Genomic DNA, 13,862 nt, shown 5'->3' on the forward strand with positions numbered 1-13,862 from the left:
CGATAGTGTCCCCAAGGCAACGTGTGGATTCCTCAAGACAAAATACATCTTTTATCGTCATGCGGATCTAATGCTACTTTCCTAACTTTGTTTGTTGTAATCACATGGTCTACACTTTGGATTCTTTGTTCTATACTTAGTATCGTCGATTGTGAGTAAAGGCAATCGATGTAATCGTGGAAGGTGAGTTTGTTCTCCACCGTATTTTTGCCCACACCTTTTGCTTTCTTCGTGACGCTACTCTCTGTTCTCATGGCATACATTTTCGAACGCAAACCCGCGAACTCGACAATAATATCACCGTTACATTCATCTTTCAGTTTACCTAGGACTTTTTTGTTGAGGGAAGGAATCCCAAATCTGTTGGGTTGAGGATACGCAGAAGTATCGAAATACTCAAGCATGGAAGGATTTTTTATGTCTTCGTATAGGTTAGGTGTTTGTATGCTGTAAATGAAGCTGTCGGTGTCCGTGTACAAAAATGATATTTTATCATTGTAGAAGGGTTTCATCACGTCGTAATGAAATTCGAACATGTAAAGTTTCGACAAGTCGAGAACCGTTGCGCCAACGTAAATTGGTTTTCTGAATTTCATCAATTTTATATCTAGGTTGAAAAGTGCCAAATTCTCGTTGTAAATTTTTCTCGACTTGAATCTAGGATCGGCTATCCACTTCATGCATTTATTTTTATCCGAAACCAATTTCACGTCTACATGATTCCGCACGTTTTCCATCGTCTTGCCGTACACCGCGTTATTCATCAATTTAAAAAAATCTTTGTCTAAATCGGAAGTGGCAACCGTCCTATGTTGCGTGTTTGTTTCAATGTACGGTTTGAGCCACTCGGAATGTTTAAACCTGAGGACTCTTCTAACATTCGCTACCTTAGCACCCTTCCCGATCAAGAATCGGAGATTCGAGTAATGAACAACGTATCTCTTTTTCCCCTCTAGAGTCAATAAAAGCTTGCATTGATTAGAATGAGGCGAAGATTTGAACTCGGATGCCGGTGGTAAATCGCTGAACAGATCGTGTAAACGGTCGGGGAATTCGATATCCACCTCTGCGAAGAAGCCATACTCACTATCGTCGAAATTTTCTACGTCTATTGATGCCCATTCGAATCCCCCGTAAGGAAGTTTCTGTACCATGGCATGTCCGTAGAGATTATTGACGTCGGCGTAGAAGATGTAATTCGATGCTCGATTTGAATCATAATCTTCTTTCATGTGCACGTTGTTGGCTTTTGCATATCTCTGCACGCATTGTACCATCCCGCCCCGAATCCCCCTCTCGATGAAAAGTAACATGTCCACGTCCGATATCAGTTCCAGCTTGACCTTTGTCTGGAATAACATTGCCGACCACGCTAATCCCGGTAGGCTGTAGAAATACGCTGGATCTAATTTATAAATATTCGTTGCCGTTTTCCTGAACGCTTGAAAAACATCCGCGAGTATCGTCACGTCTAATTTTAAGTATGCGTCGTGGTAGTCTCCGAGTGTCCTACATCCTAATTTCTCCCACATGAGTTGCGCGTGTTGGTATTCTTCGTCCGTGATTCCTTTCTCTCTGAGTCTGCTGTAAAATTCTCTTGGAAGTGGAAGAGCGTCGTCGTTAAATTTAGAACCATCACTAACGTACTCGTAAGGATAAACCCCTTTACGTCTAACGAGTTCTATGTCTACGTTGGGAAAACTAGCTTTTGTAATTTTGAATTGTTCATCTAGAAGTTTGCTGGCAAGAGCGTCCAGGCTGGCAGAGAGAAATCTGTACGAATCCAGGAAGCGCATCTCGATGGTATTTTTAGTCTCGGGAATCATAACTTTCTTACTTATGGAGATGTATCGTTCTTCGTTTTGAGCAAGAATATCTATTTTTTGAGCGTCGTATCCAAGTTTCCTAATTAAGGGATGAAAGTCGTAATTAGAACCATTGTGAAAGAATATGGGGACGAATTTTGGTTTTTGGATTTTGAGGTTGCACGCATTACAGATTCCGCTTATGAAGCGACCGTCCGTATGCGAATGGTGAAACACTTTACGATTGTCGTCCGTGAAGTGGTTATCGCACACGGGACACTTGACGGTGTCATAGTAATTTTGAAGTTCGATAGCAGATAACGGAAGCATCGGTTTCGATGTTTGCAGCATGCATCCAATTTTCCCAACCTCCTCGACCATCTTTTCGAAGAAGAGTTCGATTGCATCGGGTCCTCGGTATACGTACGGTTCATCTATTTTATCTCGTCGCACGACAACGTAACCGAAACTGTTTGGTTCGTGTAGCTGGTAAGGTGTGGTGGAAGAAACTTCGGGATCCGGATCGCAGTACGAGAGTGGTTTGAGGAACGCCTCGAAATCAGCAACGATGATGGTCGGATGTTCCAACAACGCCTTGTGCATTTTGAATTCTTCCACTTCGTTCTTTTCGGGCATCAACATTCGAACCGGTCTGTTGTTGCCGCAATATATTTTATGTTCGGCAAGTTTATCGATAGCAATCTGACGTCCGGTGTATTTTCGATAATCGGATTGTTGTCAATCGTTGAAAGTTGTTAGACATCTCGGGCAAACTTCGATGTTGTTTGCATACTTGGTTGATTGACTTCTGACCAAGCGTGATAGTGAACGAATGAGTGTGTAGTGATGAACACTGTCGTTTGAAATAAGAAGAAGATTAATCACACGAGCATCGTCATCGTCGACATCGCTTATCCTGACGGGATGCACGACATGTTTATCCCACGTATAGGAATACACGTTGATGATTAAGCATTTTTCTTCTGCATCTCGTGCTCGTGTTTCGAATTTTGATATATCAGAAATGGTCACCGGTTATTCGATGCCAGCCATTGCATTTTCCAGTTCAGGTTCATGCTGCTTGTAATGATAAACCTGTTCTGGATTATTTGACCAATGAATCGGGTGAAGTTCCGCCAACACACACCAAAGAAAACACTTGTTATCGCTGTTCTGTATATTTAACACAGCCCTCTTGTGTTGAATGTTCGGTGGAAGAGGAACGTAGCTGGAAGCGCAAAGAGGCGAGAATCGGTTCACGTAAACGGTTAACGTGTGAGGACTTCCACACAGAGACCATCCCGACCCTTTAGCCTCGAAATCGTCATGTTTCTTAACCAGTTCATTTGAAAAATCAGAATAAAATCCGTCCAAATTATCGACGTCCGCCAAATGAAGAGCCTGGTTTTTTGTTCGATGATAAAAGACTCTTGTTGTACCGTCGACTTTTTCGTATTCGGAAAATAGATCAACGTATACTTTTATGGAATTATTTTTCAATTTATTTTTTAGAATATTTATCACGGATGTTTTCGTTTCACGCAAGAAACTAAGAATGTCGCAGCCTGGTTCCGAAGTAAAAAAGAAATCCTGAATATGACGGTTGAATGCAGATCTAATTGGTTTTCGTTCATCGGATAATTTAACTTGTTTGGAAGTGGAAGCTTCCGTTTCTGAATTATCGATTTTTCTTTTCAATGTTCCTCGTTCGGTCGATGGTTTGCAAATTTTCAGGTGTTTACTTAAATTTGTAATGCTGATCATCTTTCCGCATCGAGCACAAGGCTTAGAAGGTAACGAACGATTAATTCTCGAACCTGTTTCGCTACATCTTGCCCTGTGTTTGCTAATATTAGTTTTAGATATTAATTTTTCGCAAGTAACACATTCGATCAAACTGGTGGATTCCATTATGCTTTCTCAGATCACACAAACCAAAAAAATAATTTCCAGGTATGTTATTTTATATGGAATTTCTCGGGGTGATTACAAAACTCAAAAAAATTCAATCTATACTGTGAATACAATTTTCAAGTATGTTATTTTATATAGAATTTCTTGGGGTGATTACAAAACTCAAAAAAAAAAAATTCAATCTATACTGTGAATAGAATTTCAGGTATGTTATTTTATATAGAATTTCTCGGGGGAACAGATCGTCACGAGCATCGTGTGGCCCACGGCGAAAGCTTACTTGGAGTTCGTTGAAAGGCACGCGACTCAATTCGATCTGGGGAGGAAGCTCGATCTGTCTGCTCCCAGCTGGCTAGTTTCAAGAGCGATTGCATCAACGCTCTGGCTTGACGTCACACGTTTTCGAGAAAGTTTTCGGAAAGGATCCGGCCAAGTACCTGCGGACGATTTTTCCGAACACTGTCTGCGACGGCCACGTTCTGAACGAATTCACGTGGACGACCCAACATCGTTTCCACACGCATTACTTTCTCGGCTGGGGTCTGATCTATCGATTCTGCTGCATCATCCCGACGTTCTTCATCATACACTGCAACATCAATTACTTGGTGTTGCATTATACTGTTCTGGAAAACAAGTTGAACGTCCTGAAAGATTTGTACCAGGACGTAACTGAAACTGACGCCTTCAAAACTCAATTTCTGCGCCTCCTGAGGACTGAAAAAAGAATATCGAATCAGTACAAAACCTTCGAACGGACGATCCTGCCCGATAATTTTCGTTTCCACCAGATTGTTGAGGGTTGTGGCAGCGAGCAGCAGCACCACCAAGTGTGGTCTTGGGCCACGTACATCGATTCTCTCAACCTAGACGCAAGCAAAAAACGCTACTTCCCCAAAAAGGATTCCGCGTTCGTTCGGGAGCGCATCGAGCGCGTGAACTGGGTAAAGATCCCCTCGCCGTGGGTCGACGTCGTGCAAACGCTCTTTTCTTATTTTCATATGAAAGATGATCGCAGTTTCGGAGCCAGGCGATTCGAGGCAAACAGCAACAATACCGTTAAAGTGATCGTTTCCCCGAAGTTAGGATTTAGCTTGATCCTCGACCAGATAGACCTCCAGGAGAACGAAGCGTGCTGCTTGCTCCATTTCGTCCCGGGCAACAACATTCGCATAGAATTCTCGCACAATCGCACCAACATCAAGGTCGTCTGCGAGTTCAACAGTCCGTTGCCCGAGGATACTCTATGCAGCGTCATCCTGGTCGCAGAGAAGTCCTTCGTCCACGACGTGAAGAACGAGAGGGTCACGGAGCAGTTTTAAAAAAAATTCGTAAAAAAATTGCCACATACTAAAAAAAATCAACAAGGTTATATAAAATATAATGTAAGTTAGTTCGGTGTGCAAATAAAAAAAAAAATGATAGGTTAAGTTATATCACTGAAGATCGTAAAAAAAAAAATATCGTAAGATAGGTTAAGTTATATCACGTAAAACCATTAAGGCGAGCCTCACCGAGCCTCACTTCGAGGCGGAACCCCAAATGAGTAAAGTGAGTTTTTCATGTTTTGGTGCTGTTTTCTTCGCTGTGAAACATCGTCAGCGCAATAAATGAGGCGCGGAACGTGGAGAGAAAATGAGTTTTTGAAGTTTTTTCGAGCCCCACCGAGCCCCATTTTCGGGCGTTGAATTCTCTATTTGGGTCTACTCTAAAGTAGGTCAAAGCACGTAGAGGCAGTTTAGCACGAAAAAAAAAAGGATAGGTTAAGTTATATCACGTAAGATCGTGGTATACCTACCAAGTGCGAGTGGGAAAAAAAGGGAAATTTTACTAAAACATCGCTAAACGCTAAAACATCGACAAAAAATTGTCAAAATATGTCAAAAACTGATATTCAATTGATAAAAAAGAGGATACCTACAAAGTGCTGCGTTGAAACAATCAATTTACACTATCTTGCGTGGTATACCTACAAGTGTGAGGTGGGAAAAAAAGGGAAATTTTACTAGAACATCGCTAAACGCTAAAACATCGACAAAAAATTGTCAAAATATGTCAAAAACTGATATTCAATTGATAAAAAAGAGGATACCTACAAAGTGCTGCGTTGAAACAATCAATTTACACTATCTTGCGTGGTATACCTACAAGTGTGAGGTGGGAAAAAAAGGGAAATTTTACTAAAACATCGCTAAACGCTAAAACATCGACAAAAAATTATCAAAATATGTCAAAAACTGATATTCGATTGATAAAAAAAGGCTACAAATGCACTCGTACCAAGTACGAGTGGGAAAAAAAGGGAAATTTTACTAAAACATCGCTAAGCGCTAAAACGTCGACAAAAAATTGTCAAAATATGTCAAAAAATGATATTCAATTGATAAAAAAGAGGCTAAAAAAGGCCTCGTACCAAGTACTACTTTGAAACAATACACTTACACTACTTATATACAAACTTTATAAAAGGAGTTTGGTTTCTTTTTGAACAGGCCTTGTGCTTTTATTTCAGAGCCATATAAAGTTACTAGAAGCACTTACCACCTTTCCGTTATCATTTGAAGTTGGTAGGTGCAATATGTGCCACCTTGTTTATATGTATAAAAAGGTTTTATCAAAGTTTGTCATAAGTCAGATATAGAAGTTAATAATTCTGTTATTTTGTGTTTAATATTGCATACCTACCTATTATCAGGAACCCCTCCCTTCTATAAATGCTAGAGTGATAAGCATTAAGTCTTTGCAGATTGTCTGTTAGCAAATGTCTTAGTTGAACTATTTATAAAAAATTAAGCATCCTATATTTTTGTATATTTCATTTTTAATATACCAAAGAACTGTATAATAACAATTTTCTCTTTGTTGTGACAGGTGTATTCCGAACCTGAGGAATGGGACTGTGTAGCAACATGTTTCTTCATTGATTGTGCCAACAATGTTGTTTCTTTCATTGAAACGATATACAAAATTCTTAAGCCAGGTGAGTGTGCCACAAGTATGTACTGTAGAATGTTACTGCATGTGCTGAATTCCATGGGAATTCCTGGCTCCAGGAATTACATATGACTTCTGCATGAATATTCCTGTAATGTTCTCATATTGTAAGCAAAGGGTCCTGGGTTTGATAACCAGTGGTGGCACATAATTGTTCGGATCCCACTTTAAACTGTAGGCCCAGTCCCAATTAGCCTATCTGTGCATAAAATGGTCTTATAAAAAGTTTTAAAAAACCCTGACAAATCTAAAATAAATTTATTGTACTGTAAAACCATTGAAAACTGTTGATTTGGAGGAATCTTTATTGGAACTGTGTAGTCTCAAGTAGGAAATATTGTGTAGCAACCATGCTTTTTATAATCATCATACTTATATAATTTTAGAATGTGGTAGTGAGTTTAGCTTATAAATAGTTAACACAGTTAAATTTATGTAATATAGCTTATAAAATACCCAATTGGAGCATGATAAACAAAATAATTCTAATATATTTGTGCAGTGTTAGAAGTCTAGTAGCAGATCTTGCTTAAACCCTTAAAGTGTGGAATTTTCTGAACAAGTCAATATTATAAAATGGAGGGTTCTTTTTTAGCATAATTCAATTTCATTGCTCCCTTCAGCATCATCTTCATTTTTCAATTTTTATTCACAGTCACTGCTCAAAGGTGAACAACAGGTGCAACTCTTGATTCCCTAAGGCATAGCGGTAACATTTGTTGCTTGTAATCAAGGGGACTTGGGTTTGATACCTGGTGGAGGCACATTGCATTGTGGTTCGAATCCCACTTTAAACCATGTATCCAGTCCCGATTAGCCTATATGCGCATTAAGTGGACTTCTAAACTTCACAAAAACAAGTGCAACTCAATGTCTGTGTCACTCTTGTTTCTGATCCATATTTCGGTTTTCTATTATGCACGTACTACGCTGCAACTTTTTTCGTCTAATGTATATTTTCTTTCTTCTTTTTCATGTTCTTCCTCTTCTGCTACTGTTTTTGTTTTTACTACCGCACAATCTCACCTAATGCAGTCGAATCTTGTCAAAGCAAACAAAGCATATGCGCTTTCCACACTGCAACTCCACACATGTAGCCATCCACAGTTAAGGGGTTAAGTGAACAGTTTGAACTGTGATAGAATATATGTTGCTCTTAGCATACTATTCTACATCTTACCTATTTTATCAAATTTTGCACATTTTAATTCGACTTAGTGCTGCATTAGGTTTTATACTGTGCTCAACACTTAAAATTAACCTTACAGCCTGGAGTAGTAAGCAATTTTTTCACTACCCAAATTCCATGGTGCAGCATCCCTTTGAGAGCCATTGGATGATGTGTGGTCAGCACATTGAGTTCTATCACTGCTGTTTTCTGGCCCTTGAGACAGGAGCCCGCTACTTCTTCGATTCCCAATTGTCCTCCCAATGCCAGGTCAAGACTGAAATTGTTTTAGCTCCCACTTGAATCAATCCCAGACTGCTTGCACGGAAGGTGAGAGCACTAACCATATGGATACACAGGAGCCACCCCCTCCCCTTTCCTTTTTTAAACAACATTTGTTATTTACCAGGTGCATTCAAGTTATAACACCTCCTATTTTTTTTGCAGGACTGGAAGCAGATAGAAACATGTGGTTTGTTGTACAATATGCGGGCACTCGTTGTCCATGCGTGACAGAGATGGCAGCACTGTACAGCACATAGAACTCGAGCTTCAGCGGCCAAAGTGAGGACTGTTTTGGATACTTAAAATGGCAACGTTTTCATTACGAACGTGTAATCATTCCATCATTCCATCAATGATTGAAATTCATCGCCAGTTGAGTGAGATATGTGGTGATGGTGTCATGGATGTGTCTAATGTGTGTTCGTGTGTGTGACAGTTCAAAGAAGCCAGAACGTCGTGTGACAACAAACCAAGACAATCTAGGCCACCATCATTTTTTCAGCACTGGCACTTACCCGAAATGTTTTTGGTGGCGGTGAATCTGTGTGCTTCCATTGTGCAGACTGGCGCTTCGTTTCAGGATTGAAAAATGGCATCCATGTCTCATCCATTGTCACAATCGATGATAAGAAAGTCCCATTCATGCCGTCATCACGCGTGAACATTGCCTGGCAACATGTCACGTGCGCAGCCTTGTGGTCATCAGTCAGCATTTGTGGCACCCACTTGGAGGACACTTTTCCCATTTTCGGGTTTTCATGCAGGATTGTGTGCACAGATCCCACGGAAATGTCAACTTTGGAGGCGATGTGTTCCACACTCATTCGGCGATCCTCCAAAACAACTTTCTCCACTCACTCGATTATGTTGTCAGACTGGCCTACATTGTCTTGGTTTGTTGTCACACGACGTTCTGGCTTCTTTGAACTGTCATACCCACGAACACACATTAGACACATCCATGACACCATCACCACATGTCTCACTCAACTGGCGATGAATTTCAATCGGTACCACACCATGCAAATGGAGAAAACGAATGATTACACGCTGCTCTTGTAATGAAAACGTCGCCATTTTAAGTATCCAAAACAGTCCTCACTCTGGCCGCTGCCGCTAGAGTTCTATGTGCTGTACAGTGTTGCCATCTGTGTCACGCATGGACAACGAGTGCCCGCGTATTGTACAACAAACCGCATGTTTCTATCTGCTTCCAGTCCTGCAAAAAAAAAAAAAAATAGGAGGTGTTATAACTTGAATGCACCTCGTAATATGAAAAAATACATTAAATTTTAAAATTGACAATGGGAGTTCAAAATAGTTAAAAAGAGAAAGCTTTGCCAACTGAACACAAATGGAAAAAAAAAAACGTTTATCCATTAAGAAACCACTGGTACATGATACAAACAAATAAAAAGGCATTTTGCCAAAACACTTTGCTCTATTGATAATATAATTAATTTCTGCTGTTTAGAATTTTGATCACATGAACTGCATTCATTATATCATTCTAATTAATGTATGAATGGTGTATTCTCAAAGTAATCATTGGAATCGTTATTGGTCTGTGTGTGTTTGGTTGGGTGGTTGATTTGGTGTTTTAAGTCCACTTTATGCACAGTAAGGCTAATCAGAACTGGACCTACAGTGTAAAGTGGAATCCAAACCACTATGTGCCTGCACCAGGTATCGAACCTGCGACCCCTTGATTACAAGGCGACTATGCTACCATTGCACTATCGAGGAGGCCTGTGTGTATGTTTGTTAATTGTATTGGTTCTGTTTTATGTTTTTTGTGTGATTGCTTATCTGCCTTCCGTAATTGGAGGATTTACCTCTGTTGAGGTCCTCCTCCATGGCCGTGCAGTCTAAAATGCTGTGCTTTGGACTCCAACTGCGGGACGGCATGGGTTCAGTCTCTGGGTTTTCGGCATGTATAGGACCAGTGGCAACCCACTATCGTGAGGAAAATGTGGAGCTATGAGTGAGTAGCGTAACCCGGTCACAGATATTTCCTATAATGACTGAGGGTTCAACGTGCTGACCCCACATCACCCCATTACTGTTTGAAGATCTCCACACATCTAGGTATGATTGTGTGAGGAAGATTGGCAGTCGGGAGATAGACTATGGCCCTTACTGGCTGTATTTTACCTCTCTTGAGAGAGTAATTAAATAAGTAAATAAATAGAATCCTTTAACGGTTGCAGTATATCACAGGATTATGCATTTGTGGGATTTTTCTAAATAAAGTTTGTCCAGAAAAATGTAGAATCATATTTGGATTTTCTCTTCTTAATCATATGTGTGTATTTTGTCAAGTACTATTTTGTTATGTTTTGTTTCAAGAACTTCCATAGGATGCAAAGAACTTCAAATGTGCATTGATTTCATTGTTGTTAATGCAGCAAATGTACCCTGAAGATCTTTGTTGAATATTCACAGAAATTCGATTCTACCCAACTGAATGCATCTTCCATTTATTGTGCCATTATCCATGAGGTATCAGAATCAGTGGGCAAATGTCAATTTTTTTTTTTTTTTAATTTTTTTTTGTGGGTATTTGACGATATATAAAAAGTAGTTCATATACAGTAATATCATGATAGAAGTGCAGTCCTGGTTTGAATTACCAGAATTTTGTTGATCCAACATTGTAAGGACAAGTGAGATGTATCTTATAAGCCACGTGTATAAACAGTGATGCAACTTGACGGGATGACATGTCCCCAACATAAAGTTATTTGACCAACTATGGCCTTCAAAGGTCTATTACACACTGCAGTTCCATTAGAGTACAAAAAATAACCTAAATGCCCATATATATAACACCTCGATTGTTTTGCTTTCAAAGCAGATATTGTGTATTTAAAACAACCATGTTGATAGATGAGAATTATGTTTGGTGTAAGAGAAATGACATGATAGAAGAAACTTGTGTGGCAAGTAGAGCTTATGTGATCATATGTATTTTTTTCAGGTGGCCTTTGGATCAATCTTGGGCCATTGCTCTACCACTACTCAGACGTTCCAGGTGAACAGTCCATTGAACCAAGCTACGAAATCATCCGAGAGGTTATGAAAGGTGTAGGATTCACATTGGAGGTAAGAATAGTTAATTATTGATGCATTTTGGTCGTATTCATGTACTAAATTGTACAGTGGCACATCTTTAAAAAGTTGCCAGTCTTGTAAGTTTTATCTTTTCCATCTCTTCTTTGTTTCCCTGGGATTTTCTCTTTCCTTGTTGTTGTGCACAGGTTTTCACTTCGTAGCATCTCTTTGATGTCTTGACTGGTCTTTTGCTTTAATTCCATTCTTTTCCATCCTCCTCCATTTGTATTTAAATTTTGAGGTCATCAACTTTCCAGATTTCATATTCTCTTCAGTCTTTATAGTGTGTCCATACTTTTGAGTTTGTTCTTATTCTCAATCGTCAGTTCATCAACATTCACTCATTGCAAACTAATATTATTTTTCCCTGTGTACTGGAGGGAGGGCCCATTCATTAATTATTGTACAACTTAGAAAAGTGTACACATCATAGCTTTTACATATGATGGTGTATGGTCAGCTTATTCCGTCCCAAGTCCCTTTTTCTGTTCCTCCAGGTCAGGTATCTAGGCATAGAATTGACATAAACAAACTTTGTTGATTCTAGCTTCAGTCATCAAACAACTTTCATCTACCATTTAGAGTATGACATAACCATGATAGTGTTTTGTTTATAGTTTATGAGTGTCTCTCTTTTTACATGATTATTAGCATCTTCGTGCTGGAAATTGGAAAATATGCAATGGCACAATTCGCAAACTATAATTTAAGTCATGCAAACCTCAATTTTTTAATCAACATACTATCACTTGAGATATACTGGTAGGTTCACTTACATCATCCTAAGGTGGAACATTTTAGTGTGAATGAGCATTTTAAGATAATACTCTAAGCTTTCTGTATTTTAGAATAATCTATGAAAGTTGCAAAACTGAAGATTTTCATACAAGACCTGCTCTTTTTGATGCTTTAAGCCCTGAAGTGGCTAATCAAGATATGAATTCTTCTCAGCCTGTGCACATTGTTATAAGGTTAGTACATGTCTTAAAAAATGTTTTCCAAGTGTTGCCAACTCCCTGTCTATAAGATATCTGTTAATATTTGTATAACGTCAGTGTTGTATGACATTTGCTCAGATCATTGATTAATGATAGTGTAAAAAGTAGGAGTGACCGAATACTAACATTGTTATGTAAATAGGAAGGGCATCCTTCTAAATGTTTGAATTTAAATTTGAATTTTTTTAAGCCCACTTTATGCTGAGATAGGCTAATCGGGACTGGCCCTACAGTTTAAAGTGGGATCCGAACCATTATGTACCTCCATCGGATATCGAACCTGGGACCTCTTAATTAGAAGGTGACAGCGTTACCACTAAGTCAATGCTAAAATATAATAATTACATTAAGAGACTGATCCCTATACAAGAGCCTTGATTAAAATTATTGGTAGATTCACGTATGAGATAATCACATATTAAAAGAGAAATCTATTGTGAAACAGCCCTTTGAGGGCCACGTTCGGTCAAAGAGCTTTACATTTTAAAATCCTTGGCTAGAACTGCATTTCCTCCATTGTCTGGCTTTCTAGAGACCAGAATTTGAGATTCATTGCAGCTGTCATGTGGCTTTCTATACCAGAATTAAAGTTCCATTGCTTCTGTGTATAGATTTCTGGAGAACAGAATTTGAATTCCATTGGAGCTCTTGTGTGACTTTCTACACCAGATTTAATTCAATTGCTTCTGTTGTGTGGCATTCTACACCAGAATTTTAATTCAATTGCTTCTGTTTTGTAGCTTTCTTCACCAGAATTTTAATTCAATTGTATCTGTTGTGTAGCTTTCTTCAAGTGAAATTGTAATTCAATTTCTTCTTTGTTGTAGCTTTTTTCACCAGAATTTTAATCCAATTTCTTCTCTCTTTTTTTTGCTTTCTACACCTAAACTTTTCATTCAATTGCTTCTGTTGTGTGGCTTTTTACATGAATTTTAATTGAATTGATTCTGTTGTGTAGCTTTCTTCACCAGAATTTTAATTCATTGCTTCTGATTTTTGGGTTTCTACACTTAAAATTTTAATCCAGTTGCTTCTGTTGTGTAGCTTTCTTCACCAGAATTTTAATTCAGTTGCTTCTGTTGTGTGGCTTTCTACACTTAGAATTTTAATCCAATTTCTTCTGTTTTTCTTGTATGTGCGCATTGCTTGCATTATAGAATTATTTTCCTGTAGTTTACGGTTATTACAAGCATAAGAAAACAGTTTTTCTTTGTGACGTTTCAGGAGAACACACGCTCCTTTCATCAGACATTTATTTTCATTTTGACTAAAGATACAGTTATAACAATGGTTAGTAATTTTTTAAACAAAAAGAATCTGTTATATAATGGATGTTGTCAATGTTACATTGTTGTAATATAGCAACTTAACTGTGAAAAAAGCAGTCTGTTTTATTTTTATTTCAGATTTTTTTTACTATTGTTATAACTGTATCTTTAGTCAAAATGAAAATAAATGTCTGATGAAAGGAGTGTGTGTTCTCCTGAAAAAAGTATCCAAACAAATGAAAATAATGCCGTGACCATGCCTACTCCCTTCATATGCTATTTCGTATTACCCTAAGCTGTATATCTTTGCTTGTTA

General features: G+C 38.7%; 1 protein-coding gene across 3 annotated transcripts in view; it reads left to right on the top strand.

The window, feature by feature from the left end:
• LOC146004493 (carnosine N-methyltransferase) overlaps window positions 1-13,862 on the top strand; it is a 55,008-nt gene that overhangs the window by 38,303 nt on the left and 2,843 nt on the right. For 2 of the 3 annotated variants that reach the window (XM_083143356.1, XM_083143355.1), the window contains exons 6-7: window positions 6,591-6,699; window positions 11,147-11,271. In XM_083143356.1, the coding sequence (XP_082999482.1) occupies window positions 6,591-6,699; window positions 11,147-11,271 (234 nt within the window). Of the gene's footprint in view, window positions 1-6,590; window positions 6,700-11,146; window positions 11,272-12,128; window positions 12,252-13,862 lie in introns of all 3 variants that reach the window. The other variant, XR_014443932.1, reaches the window with a different exon arrangement.

Source organism: Lepisma saccharinum, chromosome 21, assembly GCF_977018435.1.
Source record: "Lepisma saccharinum chromosome 21, izLepSacc3.1, whole genome shotgun sequence".
NCBI classification, from domain to species: Eukaryota; Metazoa; Arthropoda; class Insecta; order Zygentoma; family Lepismatidae; genus Lepisma; species Lepisma saccharinum.